Source organism: Myotis daubentonii, chromosome 3 (assembly GCF_963259705.1).
Source record: "Myotis daubentonii chromosome 3, mMyoDau2.1, whole genome shotgun sequence".
NCBI classification, from domain to species: domain Eukaryota; kingdom Metazoa; phylum Chordata; class Mammalia; order Chiroptera; family Vespertilionidae; genus Myotis; species Myotis daubentonii.
In genome coordinates this window covers 163,304,333-163,327,868 of record NC_081842.1, presented here as the reverse complement: position 1 = coordinate 163,327,868, position 23,536 = coordinate 163,304,333, and the positions used below count along the sequence as shown (strand labels likewise).

The 23,536-nt window shown below is 38.8% G+C and overlaps 1 protein-coding gene across 2 annotated transcripts in view; it reads right to left on the bottom strand.

The window, feature by feature from the left end:
• The window catches only part of PIGK (phosphatidylinositol glycan anchor biosynthesis class K), a 91,992-nt gene extending 68,955 nt beyond the window's left edge, over positions 1-23,037 (bottom strand). For both annotated transcript variants that reach the window (XM_059689154.1, XM_059689155.1), the window contains exons 1-4: positions 22,915-23,037; positions 19,508-19,561; positions 17,556-17,647; positions 970-1,105 (exon numbers count right to left, since the gene is read on the bottom strand). In XM_059689154.1, coding sequence (XP_059545137.1) covers positions 970-1,105; positions 17,556-17,647; positions 19,508-19,561; positions 22,915-23,007 — 375 coding nt within the window. In that variant the 5' untranslated portion in view covers positions 23,008-23,037. The remainder of the gene's footprint in view (positions 1-969; positions 1,106-17,555; positions 17,648-19,507; positions 19,562-22,914) is intronic.
• Between the last annotated feature and the right edge of the window lie 499 nt (positions 23,038-23,536).

The following is a 23,536-nucleotide window of genomic DNA, read 5'->3' as shown; positions in this document are numbered from 1 at the left end:
TTATTATTAATTTCAGAGAAGAAGAGAAAGGGAGAGAGAGAAACATCAATGATGAGAGAGAATCATTGATTGGCTGCCTCTGGTAAGCCCCGCACTGGGGATCAAGCCCACAACCTGGGCATGTAGCCTGACAGGGAATAGAACCATGACCTCCTGGTTCATAGGTCAATGCTCAACCACTGAGTCATGCCAGCTGGGCAACAATCTATTAAACTTAAAATGACATTTCAAGAGAGAAAATATAGTATAGTGCCACTATTCAAGTTTACATTTTTATTTTTAATCATATATGCATAAAAACACTAGAAGCATATTAAAAGTGGTTACCTCTAAGAAGTAGAAATATGGGTGAGTTTTTGTTAGTCATTTTAATTTTTCCACAATTAATATATTTACTAAAAATATAAAACTTAAAATTTTTGGCCGAAACCGGCTTGGCTCAGTGGATAGAGCATTGGCCTGCGGACTGAAAGGTCCCAGGTTCGATTCCGGTCAAGGGCATGTACCTTGGTTGCGGGCACATCCCTAGTAGGAGATGTGCAGGAGGCAGCTGATCGATGTTTCTCTCTCATCGATGTTTCTAACTCTCTATCTCTCTCCCTTCCTCTCTGTAAAAAAATCAATAAAATATATTTTAAAAAAAATTTTTTTGATCAAATATGAAAAACAAATAATACATTTACTGTAAAGGAAAGTCAATATATGAAACCTCACTAAAATGCTCTCATAAAAACAAAGATAAAATTATTTTATCCTAAATACATATTTAAAATATTCATGTTCTGGTAGTTTTACTTAAATATTGTTTCCTTAATATGAACTCCAGAGACAAAATTATATCAAGGCTTAAATAACTATTATGTACAAAGTTTGGAGACAAAGAACAATACTATTTTATTCTACCACTATTTTAGAACTTAAGAGTAACAATAACTACATTTCAAAAATGTTGCTAAATTAAAAATTTACCTCATAACTTCTATAATCTACTTCCACATCATCTCCATATACATTTAGTTCCATATTCTTGTGACTAAATACTGTAGCTGGCTTGGGATTCCTAGGGTTGCAGGCCATATCATCTGCAAGCATCAGAACAATGTGGCTGGAAAAAAAATTCCAGAAAATATATTATTTAAATAAAACCAAAAAGTTAAAAACAGATGCATTTTCTTTATGTCATGTGGCATTGTTTTCATTCTTTCCTTCATTAAAAATAACTTGAAATCATTGATTACATACTTAAAAGAATTATTTTTTCATATCCTTATGTAGTATAAGTTTTAAAATAGATAAATTAGAGCAATCTGGCATGAATTTATCTGCAGAACTTGAAGTTACTAATTTAAATTTTTTCCCAACAGAGTGTACTTTATGCCATATAGCAAGAGGAAGCTGTAGGAACCACACTATCCTCCCCAAACATTTAAAAATAAATTAGTAATATGTGACATTCTCAGGACCTACACAGTTCATGTTAAACTATGATAGTCCAAACAATTTGACTGTCAGAAGCACAAATGCTTAAATATGAAAACACGCAATCCAGAAGCAAGTGCGATCAGTGTATCACAGGATTACATCTCCTACCCAATCACTCTTCACTAGCTCGAGCTCCCTAGTTCCAGCCACCATCAACTCGTGATTGGACGGCACTAGAATAGCTCCCCCTTGGCTTCCTGCTTCCATTCTCACCTTTTTACAGCCCATTCTCCTTATTGGCACCAGGGTGATCTTCCTTAAATAAGTCAAAACATTAAACTTTCTTACTTAAAACCCTCCAAGGACTCGCCATTATAATTAGAGGAAAACCAAAACTCCTTACAAGGTCTAAAAAGCTCAATTAATGTGGTCTCTATCTCTCTAGCTTTGTTTGGCCGCTACCATCCACCATGTTCCATCTTCTACATTGACCTTTCTGTCCTACGAATATGCCAAGCCTTTCCCATTTCAGGGGCTACCAACCAAATTTAGACTTCTCTTCTCCCAAATCTTCATATCATTTCAACCTCAGCTTAGATATTCTATTCTCATTATGTATTTTATTTTCTACAGGTGATTTATGAATCTGAATCCCTATCATCCCCCACCACCACCCCCATTAGATTACAAACTCTCTGAGGGCAGGGCTTTATCTACCCTGGTTCACCACTGTAACCATCAGTAATACAGCCTGGTATATAGTAGGTATTCAATTAATATTCATTGAGTGAATGAAATATTTTCATTTTTGCATATACTTTCTTTAAGAGAAAATTAAAAAATTTCTCTTAAATACTTATCTTTATCTTACCATTAAAACTGCTGGACATCAATTATTAATTCTACCTTGTACTTGAGCTTCCCAAACATAAGGGAAAGATTAATTTGGCATAAGCAACTAGTTTGGCAGGAGATAACAAGAAGAAAATGTTCTGCTGCATATGTTCCAAATACATTAAAGTTCAAAACTGAATCATTTTGATTTTTCTTGAAAATTGGATAGGTTTATATTTTGAAAGGGTTCCAACTCCACCACATTCAAAGATCAGATCTTCAGCTGTTACTGATTCATATTCACAAAATGATGAAAGCTATTCCTCTTAAAATGGAAAATATATCTTATAATTTTAATTATGTAAGATGATTAGCTTATATTAAGTGATTATTAATCAGATATTTTTATTAAAAGCCACCATTAAACAATACTGAACTGACTTCCCAATCTCAGTGTGAAAATAAAAAGTATTTCTTCAGGCCATGTTTTTGGTTTAAGATTCAATATCTACTCAATGTCAGTATCATAAAAAAGTAATAATTTCAGCTTCAAATTATGAATTCAATCAATATTTTTCTTAAAATTTTTAAATCTATTTTTCAATTACAGGTGACATATAACATTATATTAGTTTCAGGTTTTCCTCCAGATGCTTTTGAGCCTCAGTATAAGCACAATAACCCTATGTTAACATAATCAATACATCATTTAAAAATCATTACGTTTGTGGATAGTAAATGGAAAACTGGACAAAAAACAGACTGAATTTCCAAGGTTTAGAAGTCCAACCACACACTCTGTTCACTGTTTCTAATACTTAAGAAATGTTCAATTCAGAACTGTTTTCCAAGAGGAAAAAAATTCTCACTTGGTCCAAGTGTTAAATTGTTTGTATAATAATACTTACATATATACATGAAAGTTAACTCCTTAGGTTTATAGTTCTTATAAAACTATAAATAAATATAAAATTATAAATTAAACCAATAAAACTACCAAACTAATACTACTCTAAAAACATTAATTCCACTTGAAGGATGATGTTATTTTGCTAAAACTAAATGGCTACTGTTATATTTAAACGGAGAAAGAGATAACATCAGGCCTGGCTTTACAGTTCATATTTTTCTATATTTTGATATCCACACTACCATATGATTTGATGATATGAGAAGTCTGCTCACAAAAAACATGTTGTACAAAATGCAATTCATAACTTCCAGACTGTTTACTTTTCAGTAGTTATATTTAACTATGCCTTGGCCAATAAACATTCTTTGAACACCAGTTATCATGAGATCTATCTTGACTCCATAGTGTCTTTTTCACTTGCATATCAAGTTAGCGTCACAGCAGTTATTTCAGTTATTTAAGTCTTCACTGAGTGGGTATAAAATAACTGCTGGAATTAAGACCAAAACAATCTACACTGAAAACATACTACTATACACCTATAAATAATAGGTAGTTGTTTCTTATTAAAATTAAGACAAAATCCCTCAAATATATCCAATCGATACAATAATATGATATTCTTACAGATTGGCAATCTTATACTATCAGGTGTAATGACTCAATTTTCACACTTTAATCAAGCCCCCGCAAAAGCTACATCGCAAAACAAAGCATATGGTGATATGGCTTTCTCTTAACACAAAAACAAAAGAAAAAGTGAGCACTGAAGTTATATGAAGTTCAAAGTGGGTTTGAATACAAACAATACATAGTGGTTATTTACATAAGTAGTTTTTACATTTTTTTAAATCATGTATTCCAGTAAAAGAATGTGAAGACAAACATATATATGCATACCTATATATACTAGAGGCTCAGTGCACGAAATTCATGCATGGGTAGGGTCCCTAGGCCTGGCCAGTGATCAGGGCCGATCAGGGCCTTCCTTCCCCTGGCTGCCAGCTGCCAGCCGGGGCCTTCCTTCGTTCCACACTGCCCCCTGGTGGTCAGCGCACATCATAGCAAGCAGTCGAACTCCTGGTCGATCAAACTCCCGTGGGGGCAATTTGCACATTAGCCTTTTATTATATAGGATGTGTATATATATATATATACACTTATATATACTTAAGTCTGTTATATATATTTAAAGTAGCAAGTACTTAAGTCTTAGCAATCAGTGTAAATATATATATACTAGGGGCCCGGTGCACGAAATTCATGCACTGGGTGGTGGGGGTGGGGGGAGTGTACCTCAGCCCAGCCTGCCCCCTCTCACATACTGGGAGCCCTCAGGCGTTGACCCCCATCACCCTCCAATCGCAGGATCGGCCCCTTGCCCAGGCCTGACGCCTCTGACAGAGGCGTCAGGCCTGGGCAGGGGACCCTCATTTCCCCCCATCACTGGTTCTGCCCCCAGCCCAGGCCTGATGCCTCTGGCCCAGGCATCAGGCCTGGGCAGGGGACCCCCAGACCCCTCCGATTGCTGGCTCTGCCCCTTGCCCAGGCCTGATGCCTCCGCCAGAGGCGTAGACCCCCATCACCCTCCGATCACCTGATCGGCAACTTGCCCAGGCCTCACGCCTCCGCCAGAGGTGTCAGGCTTGGACAGGGGACCCCCATCTCCCCCTGATCACTGGCTCTGGCCCCCGCCCAGGCCTGAGGCCTCTGGCCCAGGAATCATGCCTGGGCAGGGGACCCCCATCTCCCTGTGATCGCTTGCTCCACCCCCCGCCCAAGCCTGACGCCTCTGACCCAGGCTTCAGGCCTGGGCAAGGGGACCATCATATCCTCCCAATCCCCGGCTCCGCCCCCCGCCCAGGCCTGATGCCTCGGCCAGAGGAGTTGACCCTCATCACCCTCCGATCACCAATCACCGGATCGGCCCCTTGACCAGGCCTGAGGCCTCCGGCAGAGGTGTCAGGCCTGGGCAGGGGACCCCCAGCTCCCCACGGTTGCAGGCTCCGCCCCTGCCCAGGCCTAACGCCTCTGGCCTAGGCATCTGGCTTGGGCAGCAGGGACCTGCAGTGGCAGCGGGGGGCACCGCGATCGTGGGCTCCGCTTTAGGCCCAGGCAAGGGACCCCTAGCTCCCGGGACTGCCAGCTTCGACCGTGCCCAGCTCCCATCGCTGGCTCCACCCCTACTTCTTGCTATCACTGGCCAGGGCAGCAAAGGCACCTGATTCTCCGATCATGGCCGGGGGGCAGGGCAAAGGCAGCCCCAGGGCCGTCTTTGCCCTGCCCCCCAGCTCTTAGGTCCCCCCTGGGTTTCCGATCACTGTCAGTGGCAGGGCGCTTCTTCCTGCTTTCCCTTTCGCCTCCCTGCATTGTGCCTACATATGCAAATTAACCGCCATCTTGTTGGCAGTTAACTGCCAATCTTAGTTGGCAGTTAATTTGCATATAGCCCTGATTAGCCAATGAAAAGGGTATCGTCGTACGCCAATTACCATTTTTCTCTTTTATTAGTGTTGATACACACACACATATATATACGCATATGTATATATGTATATACAGTATATATGTGTGTAAATATGTATACATATATACACATATGTATATATGTATATACATACATATACGCACATATGTATATATGTATATACAGTATATATGTATGTAAATATATATACATATATACACATATGTATATGTATATACAGTATATATATGTGTGTGTGTATATATATATATATTTACACTGATTGCTAAGACTTAAGTATTTGCTACTTTAAATATATATAATAAATATCAGTGAAGCATAGTTTCTTTCCTTTTACAGATAAAATAAGAAAGTGCTAATACTGTCTTCCCTTACCACTCTTGGATATAATCTAGATAGAATACTTTGATCATGCTTATATAGATTTTAATGATCATAAATATAAAAATGAAATTTTAAAACTTATCAAAAAAGAAACATATGTGGGAGGAAAATGGTCTAAAATAAATACTTTCCTATTATCATGTTTGCCAACATTGAAAGAACAGGTAAGCCCTGCATCAATACTGCTAGGACTCTTTCACACCTCCCTGAAATTTTTCCTTGGCCCAATCAGGAACCAGTAACCAGTGGTTATATATGTCTATATATATATGTGTCTATATATATGTGTGTTTATCTATACTAATAAAAGGGTAATATGCTAATTAGACTGGACATCTTCCGGACGTCCATCCCGACAAAGTCGTTGTGGTTGCAAAGGGTCAGAGAGAGAAAAGAGGGCCTTTGTCGCAGCTGTGAAAGGCCAGAGAGAGAGGGCCTGGCAGCCACTGCACGCCAGAAGTCCCATGTCTGCGCGCAAGCTGCACAAGAAACACCTTTTCTGACAGCTCATTGGCTAAGCTTGCGGCACACCACTCGCTTGGGTAATAAGAATCCAAGAAGGTGATCTAGGGTTTTTCCACCTCACTCCTGGCAGATAAAACAGAGGTCTGCTACTGGAAGGGCTAAGAAATGTCATATCCTGCCCTAGCCGGTTTGGCTCAGTGGATAGAGCCTCAGCCTGCGGACCGCAGGGTCCCGGTTCGATTCTGGTCAAGGGCACATACCTAGGTTGAAGGCTCCTCCCTGGCCAGGGCCCGGGTCAGGGCTCATGCAGGAGACAACCAATTAACGTGTCCCTCTCACAATGATGTTTCTCTCTGTCTTTCCCTCTCTCTTCCACGCTCTCTAAAAATCAATGGAAACATATCCTCAGGTGAGGATTAAAAAAAAAGAAAGAAAGAAATGTCATATTCTATGAAAGAGACATCTTGAAAATGCCTAAAGAAAGTTGTCATTTTTTCATGGTGAAGGGACTGGAGTCCGTGTTGATGAAAACATCTTGGTGGCTGCGAGGTGGCAGCGGCAACAACAGCAGGGTGATGGGGCTGGCGTCTTCCCCTGATCAGGCTGTAGCCTCCTGCAGAGGAGCGGGCCTAAGCCGTCAGTAGGACATCCCTTGAGGGCTCCCAGACTGTGAGAGGGGGCAGTTGGGTTAAGGGGACCCCCCCCCCCAGTGCATGAATTTTCGTGCACTGGGCCTCTAGTGTATATATGTGTGTGTGTGTGTGTGTGTGTACAGATGAATAACATTTTATATCAATGAATAACATTTTATTACCATAGCCCAGTGGTTGGCAAACTGCGGCTCGCGAGCCACATGCGGCTCTTTGGCCCCTTGAGTGTGGCTCTTCCACAAAATACCAACTTCTGTGCATGGGCCACGAAGTTTCAATTGCACTGTACGTGTGCCCGCACGTGGTATTTTGTGGAAGAGCCACACTCAAGGGGCCAAAGAGCCGCATGTGGCTCGCGAGCCGCAGTTTATCGACCACTGCCATAGACTATTAGAGTGTGAAATTTCAAAAATGATAACTTTTCATTTATGATACACTGATATTACCTTAATAAATAATTTTCACTGAATGAAATTTAAATAAAGTACTATATTGGTCAAATGTTTCTAAACTGTTCACTTAAAATTGCTATACATTCTAAACCATGCTACTACTATAGAGCATTTTTAGCTACCAGAGGTAGGATCACCAGGCTTACCTTCAATAACATCATCATTCCAATCTAGAACAGTAACTGAGGATCAAAGGGATCTTTGATGCTCTCCTACTAATAAATCTCAGGGTTTCTACTCAAAGGTGTCACTTTTTTTTTCCTGACATAAATTATTCAGGAATACTCTGTATATTATTGCTTCTTCAGGAATTTAATGACTGTTGGACCAAGCAAATGCAACAAATTTTGTTATATCATCATTAGCTTGATGCCAGAGTCATTCACTTTTAGGCTTTTCTTTCTCCTCATCCATGTGTTAAGGAACCTCCAAGTTAATAAATCTCGCCACTGTGCACTATGAAGGTAATCATAACAAATCTAGAAGCAGCAGGTGCGAGACAATTAAGATTTTATGAATTACATTCAACTTGCCAAATGTCAAACAAATGGCATTACTAGATTATATGATGCCAGATATTTTGACCTGATATTATTAGAAATAAAATTTAAAAAACTGCATTGCAGAGACAGGAAGTCAATAGCTGCACACATGTTACATGAGGGTACAACTAGCTAGCTAAAGGCTCATATATTCAAAGTCACATGTGTTTTCGTTTAATACGATGATAACTAACATTTATTGAGTACTTGATATATTTTAAGCACTGTACTAATAAAATAAGCACATGACAAGCATTATATCATATATTATTTCCAAGATATAGTATTTACGCTTTAAACTTCATTACAAATACTTCTTAAATTTTAAATAAACAAATCATTTAATTTTATAGTTATAGATTTTAAGTCCATTTTTACCTTTAAAAGCTGAAAAATCTTCCCAAAATCTTTTTTAAATTACAATAAAATCTGACTAGGAATGCTTGAGGAATTGAATTAATTATTTTTCAAAACCTAATATTAGCCTGGTGCCTCTGTCAACACCTACACTACCTCCACCCTGCAACTGACCACTGTGGACCTCCTGCCTTGTGGCTACAACCACTGCACCTATGTCACTGCCACCATGGTACCCACTGTATGATTAAGCTGCAATTTTCTATGAGTAAACATATTCCTCTTTTGTCATCACACATTTATGGAGTTTCTGAAGGACAATGAAGATTACTGCCAAGCACAGCATAACCTTTACAAGAACAAGAGAAATGTAAAAATTCATTATTAGTTCACCAGAAAGCCACGTAAGAGCAGTTCCTGTACACAGAAGAGTTGGGTGGAAATATGCACAGCATTTTCCAGTTCTGGCCTAGATGGATTAAGCCTCCGTGCACTTCCTTACTATTGTTCGATGTTACGACTGAAGATCTGCTTCTTGCTAGGAGGTTCATTTTTTTTTTTTTTGAATACTTCCAACTTCAAAGCACTGAAAATTTCAAGTGGAATGTGTTGAAGTTTCTTTACATCATTTCTGTATTCACTTTTTAAAATTCTTTTGTAACTAAATTAACATGGCTTGAATGAACTGCCTCCCATGAAATCACATACAAACCCATGATATTTCCTTTTATATGCAATACAACCAATGAGACCTTAAACAAAGTTATTGAGTAACTTCGAAGTGTGGAGTTACCACAATAGTAAGAGTATGTAAAGCAATGTATGACACTATTCTTAAGGAAAAAGAAGGTACCCATGTTCTTGACTGGTTTCTGATGAAGGTGCACCACCATCCAAACCAGACTGTTGATGACTGGTTAAGTCTTATAAAAAAATCACGTTTGGTGAAGAACATGGTTGTTGTACTGATAGTCATTATGTTGCAGCCCTGGGAGACCTCCATGCTTGTTGCCCTGGCATTAATAGAAGGCAGAATGAAACGTGAAGATGCAATAAAGATCATAGGACAAAAGTAGCATGAGCTTTTAACATCAAGAAGTTTATATACTTCGAGAAGTATGCTCTCAAATGGCTTCAATGCAAAGTCTGTCCTGCAAAGGCGTCAATGGCCAATAAAACTGGGGTGTCTGATGGTATAGATTTGAAAGTAAAACTTCTGAAATGACCTAATTTATTGTACAAACTAACCAAAAAGTTAACTTGGTGAATAAGTCTAAATAAGCTTTTATAGGAGCATTGATAAGCAGTTTTACAAGGTTAGATGCTTGACAGAACCTCTATGTTGGTGCTATGACCAACCCATTCAAACACTTAGCAAAGATTCTTACTATTCTGTATTTAAAATATGCTTATCGTTTGTACCAGTTCACCTTTACTAAAATCATGCAATACTGAGTTAAAAGTCTTTTTAAAATCTATTTCTACTAGAGGCCCGATGCATGAAATTCGTGCAAGGGGATCGACCCTCGCAGCCCTGGTTTCGTCCAGAAGGTTATCCGGAAAATTGTTCAGCTGTCTGGTCTAATTAGCATATTACTCTTTAATTACTATAGATTCTAGAATCTTATCAATAGGTAAGAAATTTAGACAGAGTAGATACCAAACTATCCAGTATAAAACTTGTATATATTTAGTATCATAAAACTAAAACCCTAGGAACTGTGAATCCTCTAGATCTTATGTGGTTTATTTCTTCAGTCATTTCAAGCATTGAAAGCAGGGCCTATAGAGTTATTTGCTTACTCACTTTATGTCTATATCTCCCACACCCATACCAGTATACGTCAGATTTGCACAACCATTAATTTTTGTTAGATTTTTTACTAAGTCATACATTATTTAATGTCTCTATATAAATCTCATTTTGTACTGTTATGGAAAACCTCCATTATGAAAACCTGTGTTGTACAGAAGTACATTTTAATGTCTCCAAACAAACAACAAAAAGGAATAGTTTTAGAGATAATTTAATGTTTGTATTTGGGGGTGTAACTTAATAGGTAGAGCCTAAGAAAAAGCAATGGGAGATGGGGTGGCTCTTAAATATTTCTAGTATGATATTGCTTTTGTCTTGTGAAGAATATGTAGAATATGCTCTTTAGTAAATATTTTTAAAGGTAGATTCTTTCATGCTTAATCATGAAATTTTTGAAATTCTTCTTTTTCCATACCCATTAGATATTGTTTACCAGCTATTATTTTTGTTTGAAGCAATCTTTTTTCCCTTCTCTTCCCACCTCCCTTACAAAAAAGAAGTGGGTTTCTGCCTAGTGGGTTTGGCTCAGTGGTTGAGCATTGACCCATGAACCAAGAGGTTACTGGTTTGATTTCTGGTCAGGGTATAGGCCTGGGTTTCGGGCTCGATCCCAGTAAGGGGCTTGTAGGAGGCAGCCAATCAATATTTCTCTCTCATTGATTTCTCTCTCTCTCCATCCTTCTCCCTTCCTCTCTCTAAAAAATTTAGTCATGCTTCCTTGCCCACAGAGCTGCAGACCCCAGGACATCCACCTCCAAGAGCACACAGCTCCCATAGCAGAAACTTGAACTTCTCTCTCCCCAGGTGCCAGCCCCCAGACACCGTGGTGACACCACTCCAGTGCATGGGCCCCCCAAGCCTGCCACTCAGGCAGGCAGCTCCTGGGTGCCTCTGTGAGCCGCCACTGGGCACGCATGTACCTAACCAGAGCTCACGGTCCCACAACAGGAACTGGAACTTCCCCCACCCCAGCTGCTGACCTCCGAACACCGCAGTCGGGCTGCTTCAGAGTGCAGGTCCCCCCGCCCCCCGAGACCCCCGCCCAGGCAGGCAGGTCTGGGGTGCCTGTAAGTTGCCACTGGACACACATAACCAACCAAGGACTCACAGCTCCATAAGCAGAAATGGGACTTCCCCTTCTCAGTTGCCTGCTCCTGGACCCCTAGGTGAGTTACTGAGGACTCGCTTCCCTGGAAAAGGTCACACTGTTTCAGCCACAGACTCCAAGATTTCCATATCCACAGCTGCTGGCTCCTGGACCCCTCGTGATTCACAGAGGGAAATCACTCTGGCCAAAGTCCCACTGTCTCAACCGCAGACTACAGGACAGCTGCCTCAAACCGTCACGAGCTCCAGGACTGTCATAGTGAGTTGCAGAGTGACACGACCCTAGCAAGAGTCACACAACACCAGCCAAAGTCACAATACCTGAGCCTCAGGCTCCGAGACCCCTTCCTCCCAGGCCAGGAACTCTGGCATCTCACAGTGAGCACACACCAGTGAGACCTCAGGCAACCCTTTCCACAAGAGCCAGAACCACGATCACATCCACAACAGCTTGCACAACGAGGTCAGGGGTAAGTCACATTGCCAGACAATCCGCGACGAGACTTCATCCACAAATGAGAAACTAACATTCAAGAATCAACTACTTCAGGAGAACCCAAATACTTCAAGTAGGGGGCTCCACTAGATCACCAAGCTCAGGAGATCTGAGAGACTGCACGACTGGGTCCCAAGATCACCAACTACATAGCACCAACCCCTAAAAAAACTGGGTAGCAAAGAAGTTGGATCTAAGACATAGAAACAATTAAAACATTACAGCAAAAAAGGGGGGACAAAAAGTAATCCCAAAAGGAAAGAAAAAGAGGAATCACCAGAAAAGGAATTAAATGAAAAGGAGGCAAGTAACTTGTCAGAAAAAGAATTCAGAGTAATAAGTTTAAGGATGCTCAAATGTCTGGATGACAAATACACACAAATCTATGAAAATTATAAGGAGCTGAATGAGAATGTCCCCAACGTGAAAAGGGATCAAGAGGAAATAAAGAATGACATAGCTGCAATAAAGACCACAATGGAAGGCTTAACAGTAGATTAGAAGAAGCTGAAGACCGCATCAGTAAGATAGAAGACAAGGTAGAAAAAAACACCCAAGCAGAGCACCAACGGGAAAGAAAAAAAAAAAAACGGGAGGGGAGACTAAAGGAGCTCTGGGACAACGTAAAACTAAACAACATTCGCATAATTGGGGTGTCAGAAGGAGAAAAAGCTGAGCAAGAAATAGAAAACCTGTTTGAAGAAATAATGACAGAAAAATTCCCTGATGTTGAAAAGAAAAAAGCCACACAAGTCCAAGAAGTACGTAAAGCCCCAACCAAGATGAACCCAAAAAGACCCACACCAATACACATAATTAAATTGGCAAACAACAATGACAAAGTAAGAACCTTAAAGGCTGACAGAAAGTTACCTACAAGGAATCTCCCATTAGACTATCAACTGATTTCTCAACAGAAACACATCAGGCCAGAAGGGAATGGAATGAAATATATAAAGTGATGCAAAGCAAGGGACTGAATCCAAGAATATTATACCCAGCAAGGCTATCATTTAAAATTGAAGGTGAAATCAGGAGCCTCACAGAAAAAAAAAAAAGACTGAAGGAGTTTATTACCACTAAGCCAGCAATGCAAGAAATGCTAAAGGGACTGTTATAAAAAGAAGAAATAGAAAGAGAAGAAGGAACATAGGCCTAAAGAATAAAAATGGCTACAAACAAGTACCTACCAATAATAACCTTAAGTGTAAAGGGACTAAATGCTCCAATTAAAAGACATAGGGTAGCTGAATGGATAAGAAAACATGACCTATATATTTGCTGTCTACAAGAGACCCACCTCAGAATAAAGGATTCACACAGACTGATAGTGAAGAAAAAAGCTGGGGTAGCAATACTTATAGCTGATGAAATAGACCTCAAAGTGAAGGCCAATAAGATATAAGGAGGGACACTTCATAATACTACAGGGAACAATTCAACAAGAGGATACCACTGATGAAGGAATAAGCATCTAGATTATTCAACATCCCAAAACGTTCCTATCAACTTACAAATCAATAAAGATATGTCCTCTGTGCTCCATAAAACCCTTCACCATCTTCTTAGTCTTGCAAATGGCTCTCCTTATTACCTAAACATTGAGAGCCTGGTGCAACTGCTCCTTTTACCTTTGTCATTATTTCCACTTGAGAGCACATTTCAAGTTTTTAACCATTCTAAGTATTCATATTCAAACATTATTACTTACATTTTATCTGAGGAAATACTGTTGAGAAGTGACAGAAGACAAGAATCAGAACATTCAAAGGCATGAAGTAATATTATCTTGACAATAACTACATTGAAATCTGCAAAGCCCATTTACTACAGTTCCAGTCCTTTTGTTCATAAAAAATAAGGCAAAATCAGGAAATAATAATAATAAAATAAAATTATAAATATATAATTTAGAAAATTTTATAAATTAATTGTAATTATTTTTTTAAATCATCTGCCAAAGATATCCTTTTTAAAATTGATTTTTAGAGAGAGAGGAAGAGAGAGAAAGAGATGGATTGGTTGCCTCCCATACTCACCTTTTGGGCTATGGGACAATGTTCCAATTAACTGAGCCATCCGGCCAAGGATAATTGTAATGATTTTTTTTAAAGTTACTCAATTACCTCCCTGTAAAGAGTAGTCTACAAAGTTCTACACAGTGACACAAAGAAAAGAAAGACAGATGCATAGGAAAGGACAGGACAGTGGATATTCTAAGTTTTATCGGTGGGATAGTGAAAAAAATAGAAATGGGAGTTACTAAATATTATGTAGCAGATGTCAAAACAAAAAAAAAAATGAACATAGTAAATTGGAATTGACAAAGCTGTAGTTAATGACTAAAGGCTGGTTGAAAATTTTGGATTTTATGGAGAGGCAACAGAGAGTCACTGCAGATTCTTGATTGTGAGAGTAAAAGACAAAAGCAGTGTCTGAGAAAGATAATTCCAACAGCTGTCTGTAGGATGAGTTGGAAGGGAAAGACTTTAGAGACAGAATAAACAGCTACAAAGGTATTGAAATACAGAAGCATGTATTATAGTTACAAACATGATGAAATAAAGAAGCAAGAAGTACATAAAACATGAAGTAATACTTAGACAACAATAAAAACTATGGAAAAAATAACATGGTAACAAGAGAGGCATTCCTTATATTTATTTTTTATAATACATTTTAAACTCTTCTTTTAAGTTTTAGGGGGTTTTTGTTGGTTTTGTAAATTTTTTAATCATTATTGATTTTAGAGAGGGAGGGAGAGGGAGAGAGAGATAGAAACATCAATGAGAGGAAAAACATCAACCCATCAATCAGCTGCCTCCCGCACGTCCCCTGCTGGAATGGAGCCTGCATCCAGGCATGTCCCCTGACTGGGAATCGAACCACTGACCTCCATGCATGTGTTGATACTCAACTACTGAGCCACACCGACCAGGCATATTTATTAAAGTAATATTAACAATTTTCACAACATCCCAACATTATATTCATCATGTAGATATATACTTTTAACTTAATAAGGTATTAAATGATCAGTGTGAATAATTACACCAACCTCTATAGGAATGCCCTAGAATAAAAAGAAATTTTTTTAATTTTCTAATTATAAATACTACATAAATATTAACTGTTATAAATTCTTAAGGAGGGAGGAGATAGCTAAGATATAACAGAAATGCTCCAGCCATAAAGGCAAAAGACCTGGATTCAAGTTATGTTTCCTTTATTTAATGTTACCTTTAATGGACCTTAGTTAAATCATTTAATCACTCTAAGTAATCATTTTTAATATGTAAAATAGGAAAAAATACAATCTCTCAAAAAGGCCTCAAAGAATAAATGAAATAATTCATTATAAAATCTCTAACATAGTGCTGAATTATGGTGGATAATGAATGTTTGGTACAGGGTGGGTAAAAGAGGAGAAAAAAACAGGGGTCCCTTTTGCCTAATCTCATTAGAGAAAAAGCCAAAACTATTTTTAAAGAACCATAACAGCCATGCCCTTCTCCATTAGTAAGAAAAAACACACAAAAATTGCTGAAATATCTTATTAATGCTCTACCTTAGAAAATGCCCTCTTTGGTATACCATCTAATCCATATCAGCATAAAAAGCAATCATTAAAAGCTGTATTACCAATGTAATTTTAAAAACAATAATATAGGCAATTAGTAATTTTTTAATTTATAAAAAAAAATTCATCAGAATTCACATTTATAATTCTAATATTTATTACTTGAGAAAGAATTTAAAACAGCAGACCAAAAATAAAAAAGTGCACTGGAGGGAACTTAAATAGTAGGAAGGTAGGGCATGGTAAAGTTAAAGTTAACTTGTCTTAGGCAAGACTCTTATCTACTCCTATCTAATAGAAAGAAATGAATTTAAAATTCCCTCATAAGATCATCCCACCCACAGATGCTTAAAGTAGGAATTGGGAAATCTATCCTATATAATAAAAGAGAAACATGTAAATTGACCATCGCTCCGTGATGCCCACCAGCCAATCAGGAGTGAGTATGCAAATTAACCTGACAAAGATGGCAGGTTAATTTGCATACACAGGTGCTGGGAGGAGAGCAGAGCAGGAGAGCCAGCAGCTTGCGGGGAAATGGCTCCCTTGGTCGCTGCGCCCCGCAAGCCGCTGGGTGGAGAGCAGAGCGGGAGAGCCAGCAGGTAGTGGAGCAGCTTGGGGAACTTGGCTCCCCAAGCTGCCAGACAGAGAGCAGAGAGGGAGAGCTGGCAGCTTGGAAGACTTAGCAGAGTGGGAGGCCATGGGATGGAGACAGAGCAGGAAGGGAAAACCAAGAGCTCAGGGAGCACCAGGAATTCTGGGAATAGTAGGTCTGGTGGCAGCTCCAGGACCGGAAGAGGAAGCCCAGTGCGCAGGGAGCACCAGGAATGCTGGGAATCATAGTTCTGGTGGCAGACGGATCTCCTAGACGCTAGAGCAAAATGAGCCTGGAGCAAGTAACTGTTGTGGTGGGGGATGGAGGGAAAACAAAGGTAAGAGACATAAGTAAAATCAGAGTGTCTAGGAAAAATTAAAGAGAAGATATCCTAAAACTTCCAGGAAATCTCCACCATTGAAGCAAAGAAAAAAAAAAAGCCTCTATTATTATGTAAGCAACAAACCAAACTGAGTTAGGGTCTCAGACAATTCGCTCATATGATTGCAAAGACAGACAGAAACTCCCAAATGGGAGAGGGCTCCCCTGAGGGCTCCCAGATTGCGAGAGGGATGTCAGAGAGCTGGTTTCAGCCCGATCCCACAGGCCAGGCCGAGGAACCTCACTGGTGCACGAATTCATGCACAGGGCTTCTACTATAGGGTAAGGGAAACATACTAGATTAGTATAATCATATTATAATCAAAGTATACACAGGGTACCATAGAAGCAAAAAAGGGAATAAGGAACTGCTAACAATGCCATATAGTTTTTCTTGCCCCACCAACCTCCATGGAGCATTAACAAGGGCACTTTATCTATGCTGACAATTTCACATCCTTCCAAGGGCTCTAAATTAAGAGCTAGAGACTAAGAAGCTGGGACAGTGAAGGTTGGATTTTGGCAGCAGGCAGCAGTACCAACATTAAGTTTCCAAAGGCAATGGTAGTAGCTATGTAGTACCTAAGTCTAGACTTCAGCAATTCACAGCTGCATAGTTGTCACTGGACTGGTTTTATGTCATTGTTTTTAGAAATGTCTTCTCTGCTACCTAGTCTTCCTTGTTTCTGACTATTTACAGCTACAGCCTTCCCATCAATTTGGGAAACATACTAATCAATATGCTTTCCATAAATTCCTTTTCTACTTCAACCAGTCAGAATTGTCTTCTGTTGTCTGCAATCAAAACCCCACACTGAGGCATTTAATGATTAAATAAATTTTACTTTATCTCAATTTTTACATTAGTATTGATTGATGTTTTATATAATATTCCATTATGGTCTTAAGTAAGTTATACATGGTGGTATGTTCTAACAACAATAAAAAAAAAAAAAAACTTCAAATTTCCTTATCTTTTTAAAAAACAACACAAAAATGCAAATGTTATAAAACAATCATCTACGAGTGATTTTTACTAAAGTTCAGAGTTACTCTTTATTATGAATTCTTACCTGTCAGGAATGCCTAGCCTCTTCACACTTCTATAAACAGAAAGTGTATTTGCAACATGTCGATAATTAAACCAGAATCGGGATGTACACACCTAAAGTATTAAAACCAATATGTTATTTTTATGAATCAAAATAAGCCACAAAGGTACAGAATTATTTTTCTTTAGGTAGGATATAGAGATGCCTAAAGAAAGAGTATATCATAATTCAGGCTTAGAAACAGCAAAGCACATAAAGAATTGTCAATAAAACCAATCGCTCTAGAGCAGTGGTTCTCAACCTTCCTAATGCCGCGACCCTTTAATACAGTTCCTCATGTTGTGGTGACCCCCAACCATAAAATTATTTTTGTTGCTACTTCATAACTGTAATTTTGCTACTGTTATGAATCGTAATGTAAATATCTGATATGCAGGATGTATGTTCATTGTTACAAACTGAACATAATTAAAGCATAGTGATTAATCACAAGAACAATATGTAATTACATACGATGGTCTTAGGCGACCCCTGTGAGAATCGCTGCTCTAGAGAGAGGTCTTTTATAACTAGCATTAAATAAAAAGGCCACTCAGCTTAAGAGAAAAAAAAATCTTGGGTGAATTCAATCAAATAGTGAACCAACTTAGTTACCCTCAATTTCTGTGACTCTAGAAAGTTCCTGTTTCTAAAAGATTCAATTCTTTAAAATCAAAGACAGTGCACATAATCCCTTCACAGAATTGGGTTATATAATATTTCTTTTACTCTAGATTTCTTCCTAATTTTAGTTGTGAAAATTATAAAATAGACACTAAAACATAACATACAAAACAGTTTTATCTGTACATAAGAGAATGTGTTTGGTATAAAGCTGTTAAACTGAACAGAAAACTAGAAATAATGCAAACTAGTTTTACATTTAAAAACTTTACTTGTAGAATGCTTTGCAATTATTTTTATATATTGATATAAAAAATACAAGTTTTAAAGGGACACAAATTGGCATTTTAAAAAAGGATTCCTAAAAATGATATCAAAAGAACTAGAAAAATCTAATGCCATATCTCAAAAGTCAGGTCTCTTGAGAATGCATTCCAAAAGAGATAACAGAGGTTGGGGTCAGATAGTAATATACCTACCCATCAAGCACCCTTCTACCTCCTACCACATGCCTCTGCTAATAGTGTAAATACAATAGTTTTGAGACTAGTATAAATGTTCTTGCCCTGCAAACAGAAAGGAACTACAAGTTCTTTTTATTAAAATAAATGTTCAACTTAGAATCCAATAAGAAAAAAACTAAAAATTTTTACTACATAAAAAAGTAAAACTTCATACGTGAAAAATAGCATAAAATCCTAACTGAAATGAAAAACTTGAAACAATCATCACACAATAACCCGATTTTGAAAAATAGGCAAAGGATGAGAGCAAGCATTTCATAACAAGAGTATTAAAAATGGACAATAAAACTCTTAAAGATGCTCAACTTCTATCATAATTTTAAAAACACAAATCAAAGTGATAGGTATCCAAAAAGTCTGGCAATTCATAGTACTGGCAAAAGTGCAGGGAAATGAATACTCATATTCTACTGACTAAACTAAAATAAACATAAACTAAACTAAATCTTCTACAAGGGTAATATGCAATATACATCAAGTTTGAAAATGTACTTATCTTTTGATTTAACTCATATCAGTATGCAAAAATATGTATTCAAGGATTTCCACTATAACACTGCCTGTATTAGCAAAAATCAAAACCAAAAAGCTAGAAACAAAATCACTACCCATCAGTAGCAAAGAATCTACAGGTTCCCTAACTTGAGCAGAAATAGTAAAATGTATATCTGAACCAATTGGTAATATGATACAATAAATTTTATTTTCAAAATTTTGATTCACACAAAATTTCTCAGACACATATCTAAGTGAATAGAATGGTATACCTTCATAGAACTTACTTACCAAAACCGCCCAGTTGTTTGTGTGGCCACTTCTAAAGAACTGCTCTGCTTGTTCCTATCAGTCAAATAATAGCAAAAAGATTAGAAGAAAGCCACATTTCCCAGAGTAAAGACTGGTAAAGGACAGTCAAGATCCATGGAGTTTTTACAGTTATAATAACAACAAATTATCATTATGTAAGTTTATAAAGATGCTAGTTTTTGACCTATGAAGGACCAATAGAGTTTTATTTTTCTGTTAGGGGGCATTATTTTAGGGAGGGGCTGTTTGTTTTTATCCCAGTCATCTCTTCCTTATATGCTTCTAGTTTTCCATTCAGTCTTCCAATTGTGAATGACTTATTTCATATCTTAATTCTAAACATAACAATTAATAACCTTCCTGTTGAAATTTCATTCAATATTCATTCGTACTCTGCGCTGGGTGCTTCCAATTACTTCATTTGAACTTACCAATATATTTTATTGAGCACATTCTCTGGCATGCTGTCATGTATCACTTCACGAATCTGTTAAAGTGAATCTGAATTATATTTGCTGGCATGGAACATTAAAAACTTCAGCATCCAGATACCTAATGAACATGATTTTTATTATATACTAAAAGAATAATGAATATAAACCATAATGACCTCAGAGCTGCTCCCAAGCAGTATTACTAGTCCAGTCAAACTGCCTGGATCCAAATCTGGGTCCTATTACTTATTATTTGTATAAACTTAGGAAAGCTGTTTTACTTCTCTGCACCTCCATTTCCCCATATATAAAAATGTTATTACCTGGCTCACAGAATATAGGAATGGTGACTGGAACCTAGTAATTGTATATAACTTATGATAGCTGTTTTAATTTTCAACTGGCAAGAAAATTTCAGGGGGAATGAAATTTTTTTTTAAATCACTCAAATGTGTGTGTGTGCATACACAGACATACACACATATTTATTTTTAACCATTCTCAACAGCTACCTAGATGCTTTAAAAAAGCAATGTGTGATGGTGCATAAAGCACTGGTTTAGGGATTTGCAGATCTGAGTTTTATAGCCCAGGTCATATCCCTCACCTGCGAGACTGGGGTAAGTCATTCAGCTCTTTAGATTTGATTTTCCTCAGGCAGAAAATGAGAGCTGAATGTCCTTTCCAGTTCCAAAATTCTTGGATCATTGGGACTTTAGGGAAAAAGTTGAGATAGCAAAACTCTTTTGTGATTTTTCAGACAATATAGCCATTGCAAAGTTACTTATTCATTCTACATATGATTATTGGAGCACCAGTTATGTGCCAGATACTATGTAATATAAAGTGATATAAAAATCATTGCAGAGCATGCTGCTTTCTCTCAAGAATCCGAGTTCAATATAGAAGACAAGCATGTACATTACACTACAATGTCATTAATTCATTCATTCATTCACTCATCACTTCGTTGGGCGCCATGTGCCAGTCACTGTCCTGAGTGCTCAGAATACAATGTTGGGCTAAAACAATCAGAGTACTTGCCTCCAAAGAGGTTACTATCCAATTTGCTAGACATATTAAGCAGATGATAACCTATAAATTCTACCAAGGTAAGATACACAGTATCATGAAAGAGTGTAAGAGGGGGAAATGACCTAATCTGGGGGGTATGGTGTGGAGAAGGAAGGTTTAGGGAAGGTTTCCCTAGAGAAGTGACATTTGGGTTAGGATCCAAAAGATGAAAAGAGGAAAGATAGTTCCAGACAAAGGAAATATGGGCCCTAATGGCAGGTGGGGCTTAAAGGTGTTGAGAAACTGAAAAAGATTAGCACAACTAAAAGTTTGAAAGAGAGAGAGAACTGGGGGTGTGGGTTGGGGCCAAAGTATGCAGGGCTTTGTTTATGGGGTCATATAGAGATTTTGTCCTTTATCCTTAGAGCAGTATTAAGGTGTACATGGGTTACATGATCAGATTTGCATTTTTAAAAGTTACTCTGGCTGTAGCTTGGAGAATAGACTGAAGGGAAGAAAGAATGACTTGATGTAGACTAGTTAGGGAGCCATACTCCAAGTGAAAAATGATGGAATAATAGATAATACAAAGCATACATGAGTTATAATCGATGAATGCTATACAAGCTTAATGTACAAATTACAACGGCAATATCAAAGGAAAGGGATAGGGAAAGGTTTTACTGCATCTCACTAAAGGGACAAAAGAATCAGGCAGTATAAAACATGGTAATGTGAAAAAGCACAGTAACAATCAAAAGAAAAAAAGAGTAATGGCATCCAAACTGAAGTGTACAAGATAAATCACTAGAGTAAAGGAGGAAAACAGAACTATTCATATTCATATTACCTCAAAAATATGCTTTATAAATGTTGAATATATAAATTAGCAGTAGTTCATGAGTATATATATATATATATATATAGAGAGAGAGAGAGAGAGAGAGAGAGAGAGAGAGAGAAGAGAGAGAGGAAGTGCATATTCAATATCCGTTTAAAGTTTGCAGTCCACTGATCTAAATTCAATGTACTGAGGTGGTGGGCAGAATGGGTTCCAATATGAAAGCTGGAAAACTAGACAGAGGCCAAAGCATGATGCTAACTTTATTCGGCATGCAGTGGGAAAGATTCAATCAGAAGGATAACCTGATCAGGTTTACATTCTACGAAGACTAACTTAGCAACTCAAAGTGAGGGGAGTTTGGAAGCCTGGGGGGAAACGAGATAAAGTAATTGCAGTAATTGCACTGGTCTCGGCAAGAAATTACCAGGCCTGCATTAAACCAGTGGTAAAAGCAACTTTAGAAGCTCAGAACACAGAACTTAGTTTTGATTAAAAAGTGCGATAAAGAGAGGTATTTGTTGTTTAAAGCCCCAGGCTTCCCGCCTAGGAGCAACCCCTAGGGAAATGGGGCAAAGAGAAGACACGGCTGGGACACAGACCTTCAAATGCCTGCTGACTGCACGGGCCCCTGAAGACGGTGCTAGAGATCTAGACTGAAGAGCGGGGTGCGGTGTTTCTTATCAGAGTGCGGGGCACAGTGAAAGCTTTACGCGAGGCCAGAACGTCCTGCGAGCCAAAACCCAAACACCGCACCCATCCGACTCCCGGCCGAGCGGCGCGCGGTAGTTTAGCAGCAGGAAAGGGCTGCGCTCTGCTCGCCTTTCAGCCGCAGGGCGTGCACACCGGGCGCAGAGGATCGGGTCCTCGCCCCTCTCCCAGAATTTGATTCTTTTAATTCGTCGGTTTAAAAGGCTGCAACAGACTGAGAAAGCCCTGCCCCGTGACACTCTCCCACATCCCAGGGAGCCCAGTAAGAGGCGAAGGACTCCGGGAGGCTTCCCTCGGCTTCTGTGTATCGGACATCGGCTGGGCGCTCGCGGCCCCGACCACGCTGTCCTCCCAGGGCCCGGTCGCTCGGAGGGCCTGACTCCTACCTCGATCTGACTAGTGGCCAAGCTGCTGAAGGACAAGAGCAGCAACCAGGCCAGGGGAGCCACAGCCCGGCTACAATAGGAGGTGGCGGCCATGTTTGCCGGCTTCAGCCTCCGGCACCCGGAGGGGGCGGAGCGACTGCCGTAAAGCAGCGCGGCGGGCTTGCGTGTTTTTGCGACACCCGCCTCCTCTCCAGGTGGCCGGATTGTTGTCTGTCCCCAGATCTGGAGTTTCCCAGGCTTTCTGGGTGAAGATAGAGGGAATCGAACCTTCATCGTTATTGCATTTTCAATTTGGACATTGTAAAATAAGTATACAGGTTTGAAATACAAGTGTGAAAGGTGAGAAAGACAAACCAGTGATCCCACAAGCTCTCAGAAGCTAATTCCTTTTTTGCGTAGTGCTGCCAATTCTCTGAATATATGAAGCTGGATGTGGTGGGAAGAGCAAGCATGTAAGCACAAAAAGATGATTAATTGGATCTTATGCAAATAGAAAGATAGGTGGGTGCTGCAACACGTTTGAGGCCTATTACTTATTGAAAGTATGAACATGTAGGAAGTAGTTACGTTTTTGTTTCTTCAGTAATTGTGGAGCTAAATCATCTAAAAGACAGTCTGAGGA